Source organism: Tachyglossus aculeatus, chromosome 21 (genome assembly GCF_015852505.1).
Source record: "Tachyglossus aculeatus isolate mTacAcu1 chromosome 21, mTacAcu1.pri, whole genome shotgun sequence".
Classification (NCBI taxonomy): Eukaryota; Metazoa; Chordata; class Mammalia; order Monotremata; family Tachyglossidae; genus Tachyglossus; species Tachyglossus aculeatus.
In genome coordinates, this window is record NC_052086.1 from 76186558 (window position 1) to 76206838 (window position 20281).

The 20281-nt window shown below is 48.1% G+C and overlaps 1 protein-coding gene across 1 annotated transcript; it reads right to left on the minus strand.

Moving 5' to 3' along the window:
- Positions 1-401: 401 nt before the first annotated feature.
- Positions 402-18610, minus strand: DEXI (Dexi homolog). Its single transcript, XM_038763874.1, has 2 exons — positions 17975-18610; positions 402-591 (listed from the first exon to the last, which is right to left on the minus strand). The coding sequence occupies exon 1, from the start codon at positions 18339-18341 to the stop codon at positions 18057-18059; it is 285 nt and encodes a 94-aa protein (XP_038619802.1). The 5' UTR covers positions 18342-18610; the 3' UTR covers positions 402-591; positions 17975-18056.
- Between the last annotated feature and the right edge of the window lie 1671 nt (positions 18611-20281).

The window sequence follows — 20281 nt, forward strand, 5'->3', positions numbered from 1 at the left end:
AACTAGACGTAAAATTTAAACAACATAATCATTTTCAGAGACTAATGTGTTTGGTAATTAACTAAGTATTTTCTACCTTGTTAATGCAGTTCTCCATGAAAAACTGAAACGATTGGCAACCAATGAAAAATAAGCAATGAGGAATGGGATAAAACACCCGTCTAAACCATTTCTTTGATCTGCAAATCCTGGAAGCAAAATGGCTCTCCAGAACAAAGTTCTTAACATTTTAACTATTGCAGGTTTCAGAGCCAGCAAGAATTAAACCCTCTTTGTAGCGACGTTATCCAGCTATCTCCCCATCCATCAGCCCACATGGATCAAAGGGACCATACCCAGCAAAGCTCATCGATTTTGAGCTCCAGCCGAAGTCTGTTGAAGGTATGGAACTAAGCAGATGTTCTCAGTGCAAACCTGCAGGCTAACAACCTCCGATGAGGAATCTGTGCAGAAGTCGTTGACTCCAACTTCTTCCTAGGGTCTGTTTGTTTTGTTTTGTTTTCAGCTTCATTCCCTTTCAGCCGGAGCATCCGGGGCCACTCTTTTCTGATGGGCTGTTCCGCCATGACACACGCAGTCAAGGGTGCAAATCTATTTGAAAGGAGACGGGAAATGACTCAACATTGGTTCACCCCAAAACTAAGAGCCTCTAAATGCCCCCCATCCCTGTCGGCATTTCTCAAGTCATCCACAATATCCCAATGCGAGGCACCTGGTCACAGCTGGAATCTAAAGAAAGGGGTCAGTTTTTACATTTTTAATCAGAAGCGACGGAGCCTGTGATCTCGCTTTCTGAGGTGAGTTGGGTGTACAAACTAGCCCTGCATGTCCTATTACTATTATTATACTTGTTAAGTGCTTACTGCGTACCTCTAAGAAGTGTACTAAGCACTGGGGTAGATACAAATTAATCAGGTTGGACACAGTCTCTGTCCCACATGGGGCTCACAATCTTAATCCCCATTTTAAAGATGAAGTAACTGAGGCCCACAGAAGTGAAGTAAGTGACTTGTCCAAGGTCACACAGCAGACACGTGGCAGAGCCGGAATTAGAAGCCAGGTCGTATCTCTCCAAAGCCACTGATCTCACAGGAATGGGGAGGAAAGAAGTTCAGAGTTTTAGCTCTGACTGCTTTTCTTTCCTCCCTTGATCTAAAAGTCTCCAGAAGACACTGCAGACTCCCTCTCAGAGGACCCCACTCTCAAGTTCCATGACCCTGTCCAGAAGCAATGTCTTACATTTACCTTTAATCTAAATCTCGTGAATTGTAATTTAAACTCGGGAGTTTTATCCTCTTTGTTTCTGGCTATTAGCTGTGAGAAGCGAGGAAGCAGAACACACCAGGTAGTGCTGAAAGGAGCCTACCTGTTTAACAGTAGCTGAGATAAATACCATCACTGATCTAACCCGTTTATGTTCCTAGCGGATTTCCATCAACCAATCAATAGTATTTGCTGAGAGCTTACTGTATGCAGAGCACTGTACTAAGCGCTTGGCAGTGTACAATCCAACAGAATTGGAAGACATGTTCCCCGCCCACAATGAGCTTTGGTCTAGACATGTCTGGCCTCCACTCAATCCATCGATTGTATTTATTGAGCACTTAGTATGTGTAGAGCACTGTAGTAAGCGCTTGGGCAAGTGCAATACAACAAAATTGCTAGACATATTCCTTGCCCAAAATGAGCCGATAGTGAAGACATGTCTGGCCTCCAGTCAATCAATCAATCATATTTATTGAGCGCTTACTGTGTGCAGAGCTCTGTACTAAGTGCTTGGGAGAGTAAAATACAGCAGAGTCGGTAGACACGTTCCCTGATCACAATAAGCTTACACTCAAGTCAAGTCTAGACTGTGAGCCCGCTGTTGGGTAGGGACCATCTCTATATGTTGCCAACTTGTACTTCCCAAGCGCTTAGTACAGTGCTCTGCACACAGGAAGCGCTCAATAAATATGAATGAATGAATGTTTGGCTGCCAATTGATCAGTGGTATTTATTGAGTGCTTACTGTGTGCAGAGCACAGCACTAAGTGCTTGGGAAAGTACAATATAACAGAGTTGGTAGACACATTCCCTGTCCACAGTGAGCTTACAGCCTAGAAGAGGAGACACTGACATTAATATAAATAAATACATTACAGATATGGACAGAAGCGCTGTGGGGCTGAGGGAGGTGTGGATAGAGGGAGCAAATCCAAGTACAAGGGAGCAAAAGACCAAGTAAAACCTATTTTTAATTTTCTAAGGGCCTCAATGTCCCTTGTGTGTAAGTATCATGGTTTTTTAAGAAACAGCATGGAAAGAGCACGGGCCTGGGAACCATAGGACCCGGGTTCTAATTCCGGCCCTCTGGAACCTTGGGCAAGTCATTTAACTTCACTATGCCTAGGTTTCCTTATCTGTAAAGTGGGGATTAAATACCTGTTATAATAATACTAATATTGATAATGGTGATTTTTGTCAAGTGATTACTGTGTGCTAAGTACTGGGCTAGACACACGTTTAACAGGTCCCACATGGGGCTCAAAGTCTAAGTAGGGAGGAGAACAGGTACCAAATCCCCACTCTGCAGACGAGGGAACCGAGGCCCAAAGGAGTTCAGTGACTTGCCCAAGGTCACCCAACTGATAAGTGGCACAGCCAGGATTCAAACCCAGGTCCTCTGACTCTCTGATCTGTGCTCTTTTCACCAAACCACACTGCTTCTCTGTTCTCCCTTCTACTTAGACTGTGAGCCCCATATGGGACAGGGACTGCGGCCAACCTGATAAACTTGTATCCACCCCAGCCCTTAGAACAGTACTTGGCAAACAGTAAATGTTTCATAGCATTATCATCCTTGTAATTAGTATTATTATTACTCCCTTAAAACAGGTAGATGAATCCCTTAAAAATCAGGTGCAGAACAAAACAGGTTTGAGGGGAGGTTTATGCGGCACTCCAGATCCCCTCTGCTTCCTTTTGGCCCAAGTGAGAGAGTAGGACCGGGCTGACAGGATAACTGCTATTTGGGAGGGGAAAAAAACCACTGCAGTCCAGAGCCTCTGCTTAAAGGGAACAGAAGCTAGGAAAGGCAGGCCCAGAGCTAAATGTGCCCACTCCGATGAGTCAGGCTCCTGTTACCGCTCCGAGCCCAGCTCTGGGTAGAGGACAGCTGGGTATTCACAAGTGCTGTGGCTCCCTCCCCGTCCTCCTAACCTTCCTCCTCCTCCTCCCAGCAGCGTTCAATACTGTGGACTGCAGAACTCAGCTGCTGGGAGCTTCGCTGCTTCCAACACTTGGCAGCCTTTCTACACTCCTTCTGGGGAATGACTCTGAAATTCTGCCGCAGAGCTCTGGGCTGGTCCCTGAACAAATGTTTCAGCAGGACGGAACAGCTGATATTAAATCACTTAGGCTCCCCCCCGCTTTTTTTATCTGAAATGCTACAGGGGACTATCAAACCACTATATCGCCTTAGTGTTTTTCCTTCACCAAACTGGTCTTAATTCACATATCCTGATCCTCAGACACCATTCTCCTTTCTGCAGAGGAGAGGTGACTTTGGCCAACACCGTTTGCCTTTGGGTTGTTGGGGGACGATGCATTCTGCATTTTTCATTTCTTTCTGGAATCCCTGGAGTTCTGCCCTTGCCCGGGATCCCAGCAAGAAGTAGTTCATCAGCGCCAACCGAGAACTGCAACTACTGCCAGAATGACGCAGCTCCATCTGATACTTTGAAGTACTCCAGGGAAACTTGTCCCCCGGGCTGAAAAGGAGAAGCAACGTGGCCTAGTTGAAAAAGCACGGTCCTGGGTGTCAGAAGACCTAGGTTCTAATCCCGGCTCCACCACGTGTCTGCTGTGCGACCTCGGGAAAGTCACTTCACTGGGTCTCAGTTCCCTCATCTGTAAAATGGGGATTAGGACCGTGAGCCTCAGGTGGGACAGGGACTGTGTCCAACCTGGTTAGCCCGGATCTACCCCAGCGTTAAGCATTGGAAAATATAAACAAGTCGTCACTTGGTTTGCAGGTTTCCGTCCTGCTTTAGCCGAGGAGGGAAAGAAGCTTTGGAAATTCTCACCAGCCCTGAGGCAGGGCCAGCCTGGAGCCCTTCAGCTGACACTTTCCCAGAGGAAAGTCTCTCCTTGCCCCATCCTGGCATGGTTGATGAAGACCCTCTTGGGCAGAACTGGAGAAAAGAGGATGCTAGAACCAGCCTGGGAAAGAGGAGGGGAATTTTGGGGGGGGTTTCCAAGGGGAGGCTGTGCCTAAGAGGCCTAAGTACTCAGGTACAGACTCAGGTAATAATAATAATAATGATGGTACTTGTTAAGCGCTTACTATGTGCAAAGCACTGTTCTAAGTGCTGGGGGGATACAAGGTAATCAGGTTGTCCCATGTGGGGCTCACAGTCAATCCCCATTTTACAGATGAGGGAACTGAGGCACAGAGAAGTTAAGTGACTTGCCCAAAGTCACACAGCTGACAATTGGCAGAGCCAGGATTTGAACCCACGACCCAAGTAATAATAATAATAATAATAACTGTGGTATTTGTTAAGCACTTACTACGTGCCAGGCACTAAACCAAGCGCTGAGATGGATACAAGCAAATTATGTTGGACACAGTCCCTTCGCGCAGTCTCAATCCCCATTTTAGCTCAGTGGAAAGAGCCCGGGCTTTGGAGTCAGAGGTCATGGGTTCAAACCCCTGCTCTGTCCATTGTCAGCTGTGTGACTCTGGGCAAGTCACTTAACTTCTCTGCGCCTCAGCTACCTCATCTGTAAAATGGGGATTAAGACTGTGAGTCCCCCTCAGGGACAACATGATCACCTTGTAACCTCCCTGGCGCTTAGAACAGTGCTTTGCACATAGTAAGTGCTTAATAAATGCCATTATTATTATTATTATTTTACAGATGAGGTAACTGAGGCACAGAGAAGTGAAGTAACTTGCCCAAGGTCACACAGCAGACTAGTGGCAGAGTCAGGATTAGAACCCATGACCTCCTGACTCCCAGGCCCATGCTCAACCCACTACATCATGCTGCTTCTCTAGTACATAGGTCATGTAGTAAGGAGGGAAAACCGGATGGGCAAGATGACAATTTAGGTTTTTTTTAAAAAAAATGGTATAAATTAAGCGCTTACTACCAGACACTGTACTAAGCACTGGGGTAGATATAAGACAATTTAGGTTTTTTTTAAAACTGGTATAAATTAAGCACTTACTACCAGGCACTGTACTAAGCACTGGGGTAGATACAAGACAATTTGGGTTTTTTCAAAAACTGGAATAAATTAAGCGCTTACTACCAGACACTGTACTAAGCACTGGGGTAGACACAAGACAATTTAGGTTTTTTTTTTTTAATTTGTATAAATTAAGCGCTTACTACCAGACACTGTATTAAGCACTGGGGTAGATACAAGACAATTTAGGTTTTTTTTAAAACTGGCATCAATTAAGCGCTTACTACCAGACACTGTACTAAGCACTGGGGTAGATACAAGACAATTTAGGGTTTTTTTTAAAACTTGTATAAATTAAGCACTTACTACCAGACACTGTACTAAGCACTGGGGTAGATACAAGACAATTTAGGTTTTTTTTAAAACTGGTATCAATTAAGCGCTTACTACCAGACACTGCACTAAGCACTGGGGTAGATACAAGACAATTTAGGGTTTTTTAAAAACTGGTATAAATTAAGCCCTTACCACCAGGCACTGTACTAAGCACTGGGGTAGATACAAGCTAATCAGACTTGACACAGTCCCTGTCCCAGATGGAGCTCACTGTCTTTAGTCCCCATTTTACAGATGAGGGAAGAGAGGCCCAAAGAAGTGAAGTGACTTGCCTCAGGTCACACAGCAGACAGGCGGTGCAGCCAGGATTAGAACCCTCCCCCCGCCCCCCCCCCCCCCAATTTACCTCCTTCCCCTCCCCACAGCACCTGTTTATACGTATATATGTTTGTATGTATTTATTACTCTATTTATTTATTTTATTTGTACATGTTTATTCTATTTATTTTATTTTGTTAATATGTTTTGTTTTGTTCTCTATCTCCCCCTTCTAGACTGAGCCCACTGTTGGGTAGGGACCGTCTCTATAAGTTGCCAACTTGTACTTCCCAAGAGCTTAGTACAGTGCTCTGCACACAGTAAGCGCTCAATAAATACAATTGAATGAATGAATGAATGAACCCATGTCCTCTGACACCCAGGCCTGTGCTCTTTCCACTAGGCCACAGTACTACTCCTTTTTGGCCCAGGGGGAAAAGTTTCCCTGGAATATTTCACAGTATCAGTTGGAGCTGCGTCATTATGCCAGTGGTTGCAGTGCTTTGTTGGCACTTATGAATTGCTTCTTGCTGGGACACCAGGCAAGAGCAGAACTCCAGGCATCCCAGCAAGAAATGAAGCAGCAGCAGCCAAAGCAGAGGGGAAGACAGTCAATCATATTTATTGAGCGCTTACTGTGAGCAGGGCACTGTGTTAAGTGCTTGGGAGAGTACAATATAACAACGAACAGACAAATTCCCTGCCCGCAACGAGCTTACAAGAGAAACCTCTGCTGCTGCTGCTGCCGCTACTGCTACCTCAACCAGGAGCATGGCAAGACACAGCCCTAGAAGCATGAAATCTGGGGAGTCAGAGCCAGAACAGCTGCAGAAGGAGATTCTGCTCTCCTCACTTGCTCTGCCTCCTGCCAGAATATGAAAAAGGGTCGAGGTGCAGAGAGAAAAAGGGCGTGCTTCATTTTCTTTTAAGGTATTTGTTAAGCGTTTACTGTGTGCCAGGCACTGTACTAAGCACTGGAGTAGATACAAGGTAATGGGGTTGGACACTGTCCATGTCTCACATGGGGCTCACAGTCTTAATCTCCATTTTACAGTTGAGGAAACTGAAGCGCAGAGGAAGTGAAGTGACTTACCCAAGGCCACACAGCAGCAGAGTCGGGATTAGAATCTGGGTCCTCCAACTCCCAGGCCCACGCTCTTTCCACTAGGTCACGTTGCTTCATGTGAAATCTTGAGACTACTAGAGTCAGCTTTCGAAATATGGGAGGGAAAATGCCTGCTTTATTGAATGGGGTTTCTTAAATCCCTGGCAAACATCTCTAAATTCTGAAATAAACCTCTCCGCAATTAATGATGCAATACCTCACTATTCTAGGGATGGGGGACAATAACGAAGAAGGCAGGCTGGGACTCCATTTTACTTTTTTATTGTTTCCAAAGCAGCTCGATCCTTTAGCTCTTTCGATAGCGGTTTGGAGACTGAGGTCTTAGAGGGCGAGAAGGCCTTATTTGAAATAAAGCACAAGCACTGTGTGGTGCCACAGGCCCCAGTTCGAGGATCTTATTTGCTGTCACTGGACCAGTACTCAAATGTTCGGAGATGACTCATTTCTGCGGTTCGGGAATCTATATTTTCTATTCCTTCAGGGAGAGGAATTCTCTCCCGGCTCGCAGCAACAAAGCAGGCAAATGTTCTGTACCTCTCAGACGAGAAATCTTTCCCCCATGACTAATTTGACCCCGTCCAGAAGTCTATCAGGTATGAGATCACAAGAACCGTGCTGCTGATGCTCAGGATAAAGAAGCTGTGAAATACCCAACTCTAGACTGTAAGCTCGTTGTTGACAAGGAATATGTCTACCAACTCTGTTATACTGTACTCTCCTAATACCTAGTACAGTGCTCTGCACACAGTAAGTGCTCAATGAATACCACCGATCGATAATAACAAACCATGTCCTTTCCACTCACTCTGGACATTAGTACCTCAGTTTTGCCCAGAACAAAACACAAACAATTCAGGAGGCACAACTGTTTTAAAAACCGCTCTAAGCCGATCAAAACAGTAACGTAACCTGACAGGTAATTCATTATTATGGTATTTGTTAAGCGCTTACTCTGTGTCACGCACTGTTCCAAGAGTTAGGGAAAATACAAGCTAATCAGGCCAGACATAGTCTCTGCCCCACAAGGGGCACGTGGTCAAAGGACAGAGGAAGGACAGAAGCTCAAAGGTCACAACTGACCAGAGCCTCAGCGCTTTGATTTCCATTTAACTGTGAGAGAAAAACCCTCGTGTCAAGCAAGAGTCATCACCAAGAAAGTCCAGCCTGGGTTTTACCCTCATGTATTTCATTCAAATGTCTGGATTCTGACTTTAACCTTTTGTGACCTGAAGTGCATATGTGTGGGTTTAGGTAGCGGGGGAGTTGAATAGTTGGTGCTACACTAGCTTATACTGCTTCTCAGGGTCTTCGATAGATCAGTCAGTGGTATTTACTGAGCGCTTACCATGGGCAGAACACTGTCCTAAGTGCTTGGGAGAGTACGACAGAATTAGCAGATACGAGTTTAGAGGGGAAGACAGACATGACTATAGATAATTTAGAATATACAATTTAAAGATAGGTTCATAAGTGCTGTGTGGTCAGGGGTGAAGTGACTATCAAATGCCCAAAGGTCACGGATCCAAGTGCATAGAAGACGCAGGAGGGAGAAAGAGCCCGGGAAAACAGGGATTAAATGGGGAAGGCCTCTTGGAGGAGATGTGACCTTAGTAATGCTTCGAAGGTGTGGAGAGTGGTGGTCTGGCATATATGGAGGGGGAGGGAGTTCCGGGCTAGGGGGAGGACATGGGAAAGGGGTCAGCAGTGAGATAGATGAGATCGGGGCACTGTGAGTTAGCTGGTGATAGAGGAGTGGAGTGTGCGGGCTGGACTGTGGTAGATCAGTGAGGTGAGGTTGGATGGGGCGAGCTGACTGAGTGCTCTGAAGTTGATGGTAAGGATTTTGAATTTGAATTCCCCTCCTGGGAGACGAGACAAAAAAACAAACACTGTGGCCTAGTGGAAAGAGCAGGGGCCTGAGAGTCAATGTTGCCAATTTGTACTTCCCAAGCGCTTAGTACAGTGCTCTGCACATAGCGCTCAATAAATACGATTGATGATGATGATGACCTACATTCTAATCCTGGCTCCATCACTTATCTTCTGTTGACCTTGGGCAAGTCACTTAACTTCTGGGTGCCTCAGTTCCCTCATCTGCAAAATGAGGATTCAGTGCCTGTTCCTCCTCCTACTTCAGACTGTGAACTCCATGTGGGACCTGATGATCTTGTACCTACCCCAGAGCTCAGAACAGTGCCTGGCACATATAAGCGCTTAACAAATACCATTATTATTATTAATGGAAAGTCCTACAGCAGGATGTGAGAGAGGACAATCTCAGTTTATCCAGACAGATTCTGTCATCACGTCTCTGGCTTGGATGCTAATTTACTCCATTTACAAAAGCAAGCTTCTGTGTTTTAAAAGTTTCTCACTCACAACTTGACTAAATAGGAGAAAAACCTAGTCGTGGGCAGGGAATGTGTTTATTGCTATACCGCTCAGTACAGTGCTCAGCACACAGTAAACGCTCCATAAATACGATTGAATGAATGAATGAATGAGAGTGTGAGTTTCCATAGTCTTTCTAAAGGGTTGAAGAGCAACCCAGACACCTTGGAAAGAGCTCAGGCTGCTCCAGGGCAAGTCACAGTGGAAACTCCCCTCTAGATTATAAACTGTCGGTGGGCAGGATCCATCTACACTTGATTGCACTTTACTCTTCCACACAGTAAAGTGCTCAGTAAATGCCACTGATCGATTGTGTTGGGAGAGAAGACACTTCATTTCACTCTCAGTATTGCCCCCAAGGGTTGAGAAACTGTGTAGGCTAATGATAATTAATCATTATGGTATTTGTTAAGCGCTTACTATGTGCCCAGCACTGTACTAAGCACTGGAGCAGATACAAGTAAATCGGGTTGGACAAAGTCCCTGCTGTACATCTCTCCAAGGCCACTGGATGGGAATCTTTTCCTGACAGGAAACCACTGGAATCCAGTTGGAAGCAGAGGAATTTCAGTACGCTCCAAACTCGAGACTCAAATAACCTGCCTACTTGGCTTCAGAAGGAGTGCTGCTCATTTTTGCATCAGGGAAAGGTAGGCAGACAGTGCCTTGAAACCTTAGGAAATCTTTCATTATGGGTGGGGAACTTGTCGCTATTTCTGTAGTATTGTTCTTTCCCAAGTGCTTAGTACAGTGCACTGCATGTAGCAAGTCCTTAATAAATACCATCGATTATGGGTCAAAGATTAATCTGGCGCAGCAGATGGGAAGAAATCTAACAGCATAAAAAATCCTTGGCCAATGAGAACCCCCTCCTTTTTTTTTTATATGGTGCTCGTTAAGTGCTTACTACATGTCAAACACTGTTCTAAGTGCTGGGAGAGATACAAGTTAGGTCGGATACAGTCCACATCCTGCACAGGGCTCACAGTCTAAGTAGGAGGGAGCAACAGCAACTACCTTTATCGTGCTGGAGAACTGCTGCTGGGCCTTTATGTGAAGAAATGGGTTAGGTGCAATCAATAATCAATCCATTAGTGGGATTTATTAAGTGCGGTGAGCCCATAATAAGCTGCCTTATTAGTGACTGTTTGCGATCCCCATGAACAACAACAAGGAAGAGATGAGAAGGCGCTGATGGGCTCTACCTGAGACAGGTGACTGAGGGCCTAAGGGGGTCAAGCATGGAAAGAGCCGGGCCCTTCTCTTCCTGCTCTACCAGGTAACGGGCCGGGATCCATCAGTGACGTTCACGTAGAGCCCCAGCTGCGACGCCTAAGGCAGATAAAAAGCAGTCGTTTTGAATCGCAAGGAAGCACCTGGAGCAGAGTGTGCAAAGCAGCAGCAGCACTTGGAAGCAGAAAGAAGAAGGGTCGGCAGAATGGGCTCCCTTGACCAGCTGACTGGTACTGGACCCTTGGTGGGGTGGAATGAGTGTGTGTGTGTGTCACTCCCTTGCATGTTGGTAAAACTAAGTAAAAGACTTTCCCCAGTAACCTTGGCAGTTGGTAGTGTGGTTTGACTCTACGACATGTCACTGAGGCTCCCCCCATCCAGGAAGGTCCTGGTTGGTATGAGCCGGAGGTTCGTGACATTAAGTGCCTTCTGAGTGCTAAGCACTTGGGAGAGTATTCACTCATTCAATTGTGTTTATTGAGCGCTTACTGTGTGCAGAGCACTGTATTAAGCGCTTGGGAAGTACAAGTCAGCAGCATATAGAGACGGTCCCTACCCAACAATGGGCTCACAGTCTAGAAGGGGGAGACAGACAGCAAGACACACAATCGCTGCCCTGAAGGAGCCAATGTCAACAACCCCATATTTTGTTCCTCCTTTTAATTTTTTTTAAAAATGGCATTTGTTAAGCACCCACTATGCATTAGGCACAGTACTAAATACTGGAAGACATACAGGCTAATCAGGTTGGACACAGTCCACATCCCACATGGGGCTCCCAGTCTTAATCCCTATTTTCAGATGAGGTGACTGGGGCACAGAGACGTGACTAAATAAATACGATTGAACGGGTGAATGAACGTGAAGTGACTTGCCCAAGGTCACACAGCAGACAAGTGGCAGAGTTGGGATTAGAACCCAGGTCCTTCCGACGCCCAGGCCCATGTTCTATCCACTACGCCTTGCTGCTTAACGAAAAGGACTGAGCTCCTTGTCTTCCTTCCCAAACCCAGTCCTCTCCCTGGACTTTCCCATTACTACGGATGGCACTATTTGTTTTGATGCCTGTCTTCCCCCTTCTAGACTGTGAGCCTGTTGTGGGCAGGGATTGTCTCTCTTTGTTGCTGGGCTGTGCTTTCCAAGCACTTAGTACAGTGCTCTGCACACAGTAAGCGCTCCATAAATACTATAAAAAAAAAGATTCTAGGAAAGGGGTTGGATGGGAAGCAGAGAAGCTGCATGACTTTGTGAAAAAGAGCACAGGCTTGGGAGTCAGAGGACAAGGGTTCTAGTCCTGGTTCTGCCACTTGTCTGTTGTGTGACATTGGGCAAGCCACTTAACTTCTCTGTGTCTGTTATCTCACCTGTAAAATGGGGATTTAAGACAGTGAGCCCCAAGTGGGACAACCTGATTACCATGTATCTACCCCAGCACTTAGGACAGTGCATGGCACATAGTAAGTGCTTAACAAATACCATAATTATTATTATTTATTTACTACGGGGGAAAATGATAAATTTTGTTGGAGAGCAAACAGACAAGGAGAAAGGCAAGCTGGGAAAAATGAAAGATTGAGAAAGAATTAAAAACGATAATGAATAAACCCAGAAAGATGGTGAGTATATCATAAAGGACTGGTTTTACTGACGTATTTACACAGGATAGAGTTATAGACAGATGGCTCTTTCTGTGTAATTATTGATTGCACTGTGTGTGTTTGTGTGTCTGTGGTTTTACTTTAGCACTCTGTGGCTTTTAATTAGAGTCTACCCAACCTAAAATGCTTATAAAAGCCATGTGAGTTGTCTGTTGGTCCACAGAATTAACTAAAAAGCATTTATTTGTTTTGGCTCCTGTTGTTTTTTGCTTTGTTGCCCCAGCTGAGACCCACAAAGTCGGGGGAAGAGGTTATTCTCAATTATGAGCTCTTGTTGAATTTTCCTGAACCTTAACTTTAAAATAAAACAACCGGTATCTGTTAAGTGCTTACTATGTACCGGGTACCGTATTGAGTGCTGGGGTAGAGACGGCATCATCAGGATGGACACAGTCCCTGTCCCACATAGGGCTCCCAGTCTTAACCCCCATTTTCTGTACCAGCTGAGGTTCAGAGAAGGTAAGCAATTTACCCAAGGTCACATAACAGACATAAGGCAGAGCGGGGATTAGAACCTAGGTCATCTGACTCCCTAGCCTGGACTCTTTCCACTAAGCCACGCTGCATCTCAAAAGAGACCGTGTTTTATCACACACTCTGTTTCTTTGTTAATTATCATGGAAAAAAAAACCTTAGTTCTGCAAGAAAGTCCTTGAAAAACATATTTACTTGAGTTTATCCTTAAACAGCATTCGCTCCAAGTTATGTTTGCCCATTTGGTTTTAGGTTTTCAGTTAAAATATGTCAGTGTTTGGTCTGGCATAGGAAGTGTTTCTTGTTGACTTTGAGAGTGATGAATAACTGAGCAGAGAAGATAAAATAAGACTAGTGAATAAAAATGCACGGTGGAACTGCACTACTGTATTTTCAAAACTAGATGACAATGAGATTCATGAGAGGGTTTTAGCCACAAACCTTTTACAGCCTACGGTAGGTTAAGGTGCTTTGAATAAACCCAGGAACGGGATGATAGTCAACAGTTTCGTGTTTTTTGGAATGGAGAGAAACCAAACCACCTTTCCACCCAAAGACTCTTAAGTTGGCCAGACTAATATTACTGTCAAAAAAACTGGGCTGGATGCTCCGATATTCTTCAGGGTGCCTGCAAATACTCAAAGAGGCTGCCATTTCAGGAGACGGTTTGTTCTCAACCTAGAGCTCTTGTCGGCCCTCGGGTCACCCCGATTCAGGTTGCCGACAGAGTTCTTGGCCGCGGTTTAATGAGACCGACGAGGCTTTCGCCGTTCCCCGGCCCCCAGCATGGGCCGCCTAGGCACCTCCGACGAGGCGGGCCGGATGGACTCCCAAGGGCAAGGCCCTGTCGGGAAAGACCTTCCTCTCTAAAAGGAGAATTCCCTCTTGGGGCCATGGGTCCCACCCTCATTCTGACTCCCCGCGGCACCAGGCGGGCCTACCCGCTGGGATCTCAGCCTCCGTCCACTTCTCAAATAAACCGCTCCACGGCGGAACGCAGAGGAAAACGACCGGCCACATAAATGCTGAAGCCAGCTCTAGCCCTTGACCCCGCTGCTACCGCATTCTGGGCGCCTGCCTGGGAAGATGGAAAACACTGTGGATAAGATACGCAGTATTGATTGTATATGATATTTTGAAACCCGACTCCACAAAAGCACCCTCGGAAAAGCTCGACTCCAAAGCAGACGGGAAGGAGGCCCCGCCACCCTCCCCGCTCTGCAAATTCATCTCAGCAGAGAAGCAGCATGGCTCTGTGGAAAGAGCCCGGGCTTGGGAGTCAGGGGTCATGGGCTCTAATCCGCGGCTCTGCCACTTATCCGCTGTGTGACTTTGGGCAAGTCGCTTAACTTCTCTGTGCCTCAGTTTCCTCATCTGTAAAATGAGGATTAAGACTGTGAGCCCCACCTGGGACAACCTGATCACCTTGTATGCCCCCCCAGCGCTTAAAACAGTGCTTCACACATAGTAAGCGCTTAACAGATACCATCATCATCATCATCAAACGGCCTCAGGCTCCCCGGCTAAAGCCTAGTGGTTTGTCTCCCAGGGCAAACCACGGTTAGCCCCTACGGCAGCGAGAACTCCAGCAGCCTCTCCACCTGTTTTTCTTGTCCTACCAAGGGACTTTGGTTCGGATCCCGAAAGCCACTGGTGGGAAGCACCCTTCCACTGGAGTTTTACTCTGGGTAGATGCAAAGAGCAAGCCAGACCGGTGGAAAGATGCACCAGACCACTCAGGACGGGAGGCGAGGAAACTGCTTTTCGGTTTTGTTCCCTGCCTCAAGGCCCCATTTGTTGGATTATTTTTTTTTTTAATGAGGAGGGCACCGGGCCATTGCCATGGGAGGTCAGAGTGGGGTCCAAACTGGCTCCAGATTAGCTGCTCCCCCCGGGCCCCTCCAATTCTACGCAGTGCGGACTCTGGGTAGCACGTAACCATCATCGAAGAGCAACAACAGGGGTCGGGGAAATGAGGACCGCTTGAGAGGTGGCTTCCCGGAAATTCTCTCCTCTGGCTCTACAGGAGCGAAGCCGGCGAGGCTGAATGTCCTACAGTTCTGACATTCCGAGGATGGGCGGCCCCCCATGAGCAGAGCAGAGGAGGCCCCATCCCTGCCCTTGGAGGTGAGAGCGTGGAGTAGCGGATGGAGCACGGACCTGGGAGTAAGAAGTTCACGGGTTCTTATCCCGGCTCGGTCGCTTGTCTGCTGTGTGACCTTGGGCATGTCGCTTCGCCTCTCTGGGCTTCATTTCCCTCATCTGGAAAACGGGGATGGAGGCTGTGAGCCCCACGGGGGATCGGGACCATGTCCAAACCGAGCTGCTTGCATCCGCCCTAACGCTTTGGCCTAGGGACAATAATAATCACAATAATGATGGCATTTGTTAAGCGCTTACTATGTGCAGAGCACTGTTCTAAGCGCTGGGGGGGATACAAGGTGATCAAGTTGTCCCACGGGGGGCTCACAGTCTTAATCCCCATTTTACAGATGAGGGAACTGAGGCTCAGAGAAGTTAAGTGGCTTGGCCAAGGTCACACAGCAGACATGTGGCGGAGCCGCGATTCGAACCCACGACCTCTGACTCCAAAACCCATGCTCTTTCCAATGAGCCACGCTGCTTCTCTAATAATAATAATATTATTATTAACAATAATAATATTATAACAATATTATAACAATAACAATAAAAATAACAATAATATGGGCTTGGGAGTCAGAAGCCGTGGGTTCTAATGTCGGCTCTGCCGCTTGTCTCCTGTGTGACCTTGGGCAAGTCACTTCTTCTCTGTGCCTTAGCTCATCTATAAAACGAGGATTAAGACTACAAGCCCCACGGGGGATAACCTGATGATGTTGTTTCTCCTTGTGCTTGGCACATTCTAAGCACTTAACAAATACCATTATTAAAAGCACAGAGGCCTGGGAGTTGGAGGGCATGGGTTCTAATCCTGGCTCCGCCATTTGTCTGCTGTGACCTTGGGCAGGCCACTTCACTTCTCTGTGCCTCAGTGACCTCATCTGTAAAATGGGGATTAAGACTGCGAGCCCCACGGGGGACAACCTGATGACCTTGTATCTCCCCCAGCGTTTAGAATGGTGCTTGCCACCTAGTAAGCGCTTAACAAATACTGTTATTATTCCAGTGTCCGGTGCACAGTAAGCGCTTCACAGATACCATTACAATTATCCTTACAGTGCCCGGCACACAGTAAGCGCTTAACAAATATTATTATCGTTATTATTCCAGTGGTCGGCGCACAGTAGGTGCTTAACAAATACTATTATCATTATTATTCCAGTGGCAGGCATGCAGTATGGGCTTAACAAATTCCATTATTATTATCATTCGAGTGTAAGCGCTTAACAAATAGCATTATTGTCATTATTTCAGTGGTCGGCACACTGTAAGCGCTTAACAAATTCCATGATTGCTATCATTCCAGTGCCCGGTATGCAGTATGGGCTTAACAAATTCCATTATTATTATCATTCCAGTGTAAGCGCTTAACAAATACCATTATTGTCATTATTTCAGTGCCCGGCGCACTGTAAGCACTTAACAAATTCCATGATTGCTATCATTCCAGTGCCCGGTGCACTGTAAGTGCTTAACAAATATTATTATTATTATTATCATTCCAGTGTAAGTGCTTAAGAAATGCCATTATTGTCATTATTCCAGTGCCCGGCGCACTGTAAGCCCTTAACACTCACCATGATTGTGTTATCATTCCAGTGCCCGGCGCACCGTAAGCGCTTAACAAATATCATTATTATCGTCATTCTAGTGTAAGCGCTTAAAAAATACCATTATTGTCATTATCCCAGTGCCCGGTGCACCGTAAGCCCTTAACGCTTACCATGATCGTTATCATTCCCGTGCCCGGCGCACTGTAAGCGCTTAACAAATACCATTATTATTGTCGTTCCAGTGAGAGCGCTTAAAAATACCATTATTATCATTATTCCAGTGCCCGGCGCACTGTAAGCCCTTAACACTTACAATGATTGTTATCATTCCAGTGCCCGGCGCACTGTAAGCGCTTAACAAATATCATTATTACTGTCGTTCCAGTGTGAGTGCTTAAAAAATACCATTATTGTCATTATTCCAGTGCCCAGCACACTGTAAGCCCTCAACACTTACAATGATTGTTATCATTCCAGTGCCCGGCGCACTGTAAGCTCTTAACACTTACCATGATCATTACCATTCCAGTGCCCGGCGCACTGTAAGCTCTTAACACTTACCATGATCATTACCATTCCAGTGCCTGGCACACTGTAAGCACTTAACAAATATTATTATTGTCGTTCCAGTGTGAGCGCTTAAAAAATACCATTATTGTCATTATTCCAGTGCCCGGCACACTGTAAGCCCTTAACACTCACCATGATCATTACCATTCCAGTGCCGGGCACACTGCAAGCGCTTAACAAATATTATTATTGTCGTTCCAGTGTGAGCGCTTAAAAAATACCATTATTGTCATTATTCCAGTGCCCGGCACACTGTAAGCCCTTAACACTTACCATGATCGTTACCATTCCAGTGCCTGGCACACTGCAAGCGCTTAACAAATATTATTATTGTCGTTCCAGTGTGAGCGCTTAAAAAATACCATTATTGTCATTATTCCAGTGCCCGGCACACTGTAAGCCCTTAACACTTACCATGATCGTTACCATTCCAGTGCCCGGCGCACTGTAAGCTCTTAACACTTACCACGATCGTTACCATTGCAGTGCCCGGCGCACTGTAAGCCCTTAACACTTACCATGATCGTTACCACTGCAGTGCTCAGCGCACTGTAAGCCCTTAACACTTACCATGATCGTTACCATTCCAGTGCCCGGTGCACTGTAAACCCTTAACACTTAGCACTATCGTCATTCCAGTGCCCAGCGCACTGTAAACCCTTAACACTTAGCACTATCGTCATTCCAGGGCCCAGCGCACTGTAAGCCCTTAACACTTACCGTGATCGTTACCATTGCAGTGCCCGGCGCACTGTAAGCGCTTAACACATGTCATCATCATCATCATTCCGGTGTAAGCGCTCGACAAATACCACCACGGTCATCGTACCAGGGCCGGGGGCGCAGTCGGCGCTTCGGAAATAACGATGGCATCTGTTGAGCGCTTACTATGTGCCTCGCACTGTTCTGAGTGCCAGTTGAGGGGCCAATCATCGTCGCTACCGGGGTGACCGCCGCATCCCGGGTGCCCGGTGCCAAGGCGGGAGGGCACTTACGGGGCTCGGCGAGGCCCGGGCAGGCCGGCGGCGGGGTCAGAGGTCAGAGGTCAGCCGGGGGGTGGGGAGGGCCCCCCCCCCACTACTCCAGGTAGCCGTCGAAGACGTCCAGCTCGCCGTCCGTGTCGTAGAGGGAGGAGGCCGGGTCGGAGAGGACCCCCAGGTCCACCAGGGCCTGGTCCATGTCCTCGGGCAGGAAGACGAGGCCCACGTTGAGGACGATGTACTCCATGAGGAAGGCGTAGTAGACCATCAGGACGTTGACGAAGAACAGGCCCACGTAGAACATAGAGGGAGGCAGCAGCGGCGCGGGGGAGGCCAGGGCGCCCAGGGCATCCAGGCGGGCGGCCACCCCGGCCCCGGGCATGCAGGACCACCCACCGGCGGGTGGAGGGCAAGCCTGGCACCCGGGGGAAGGCCGGCACCGGGGTCTTTTAGACTGCGAGCCCACTGTTGGGGAGGGACCGTCTCGATACGTTGCCAACTTGTGCTTCCCAAGCGCTCGGTACGGTGCTCTGCACACAGGAAGCGCTCAATAAAGACGATTGATGATGATGGACGGGGGACGGGCGACCCTGGCAGCGGGAGATGGGGAGCGAGGCTGGCACCCGGGGGAAGTCTGGCACTGGGGGACGGGGTGGGGGGGGAGGCTGGCACCGGGGGATGGGGAGCGAGGCTGGCACCTGCGGGGGAGGCTGGTACCGGGTTGGGGGGGGGGGCGAGCCTGGGACAGGGGGATGGGGAGCGAGGCTGGCACCCGGGGAGCGGGGGGCGAGGCTGGCACCGGGGGCGGGGGGGGGCGACCCTAGCACCGAGGGATGGGGAGCGAGGCTGGCACTCGGGGGGCGGCGGGGAGGTTGGCACCCTGGGGAAGGCTGGCACCCGGGGGGCGGCGGGGAGGTTGGCACCCCGGGGAAGGCTGGCACCGGGGGTGGGGGGGGGGCCGAGGCCCTCAAGGCGCCCGGTCCTCCGGCTGCTGCCGCCGCCGCCGCCGCCGCATGTCCGCTGCCGGCTCCCGCGGGGGGGGGCTCCCGCGGGGGGGGGCTCCCGCGGGGGGGGGGGGCGGTCACCGGTGTCCTCCGCTCTCCGCGCTCCCCCCTCGGCGCTCCCCTTCCGAGCGGCCTCTAGCGCAGACGGCCCGCTCCCTCCCTCCCCCCCTCCCTCCCCCCGGCAGGCCCCGCCCACACCGCTCTCGGCCCCGCCCACATTGGCCGTCAGCCACGCCCCTCCCCACGCACGCGCAGCTCCCTCCCAGCCCCCACACGGCTCCGGGCCACGCCCACCTCACTCTAAGCCTCGCCCGTCCCCGCGCAAGCGCAGCTCGCTCCCAGGCCCCACACCGCCCTCGGCCACGCCCCTCTCCCGTCCCCGCGCACGCGCAGCGCGCTGCCAGCCCCCATCGCCCTAGGCCACGCCCATATCGCGCGAAGCCCACCCGTCATTCATTCATTCATTCATTCATTCATTCGTTCACTCATTCATTCGTTCACTCATTCATTCATTCACTCATTCATTCAGCGCTCAATAAATACGATTGAATGAATGAATGAATAGGGATCGTCTCTATATGCTGCCGATTTCTCCTTCCCAAGCGCTTAGTACAGTGCTCTGCACACAGTAAGCTTTCAATAAACGGAAAGAAAGGAAGAACGAAAGGAAGAAAGGGAGAGAGAGAGAGAGAAAAAAAAGAAAGAAAGAAAGAAAGAAAAAGAGGAAGAATGAGAGAGAGAGGGAGAGAGAGAAAGAGACAGAGAGAGGGAGAGAGACAAAGAGAAACAGAGAGAGGGAGAAAGAAAGAAAGAAAGAAAGAAAGAAAAAGAACAAGAGAGAGAGACAGAGAGAGAAAGAAAGAAAGAAAAAGAAAGAACGAGAAAGAGAGAAGAGAGAGAGAGAAAAAGAGAGAAAGAGAGAAGAAAGAGAGAGGGAGAGAGGCAGGAAAAAAAGAAGAGAAAGAAAGGAAAGAAAGAAAGGTAGGAAAGAAAGGAAGGAAAGGAAAGTAAGGAAGGAAAGGAAGGAAAGGAAAGGAAGGAAGGAAAGGAAGGGAAGGAAGGAAGAAAGGAAGAAAGAAAGGAAGAAAGGAAGGAAAGGAAAGTAAGGAAGGAAAGGAAGGAAGGGAAAGGAAGGAAGGAAAGGAAGGGAAGGAAGGAAGAAAGGAAGAAAGAAAGGAAGAAAGGAAGAAAGGAAGAAAGGAAGAAAGAAAGAAAGAAAGAAAGAAAGAAAGAAAGAAAGAAAGAAAAAGGAAGGAAGAAAGGAAGAAAGGAAGAAAGAAAGAAAGAAAGAAAGAAAGAAAGAAAGAAAGAAAGAAAA

What these genes read in the sequence shown, in the direction of transcription:
- DEXI (XM_038763874.1), bottom strand. Translation starts at nt 18,341, where the DNA reads ATGCCCGGGGCCGGGGTGGCCGCCCGCCTGGATGCCCTGGGCGCCCTG.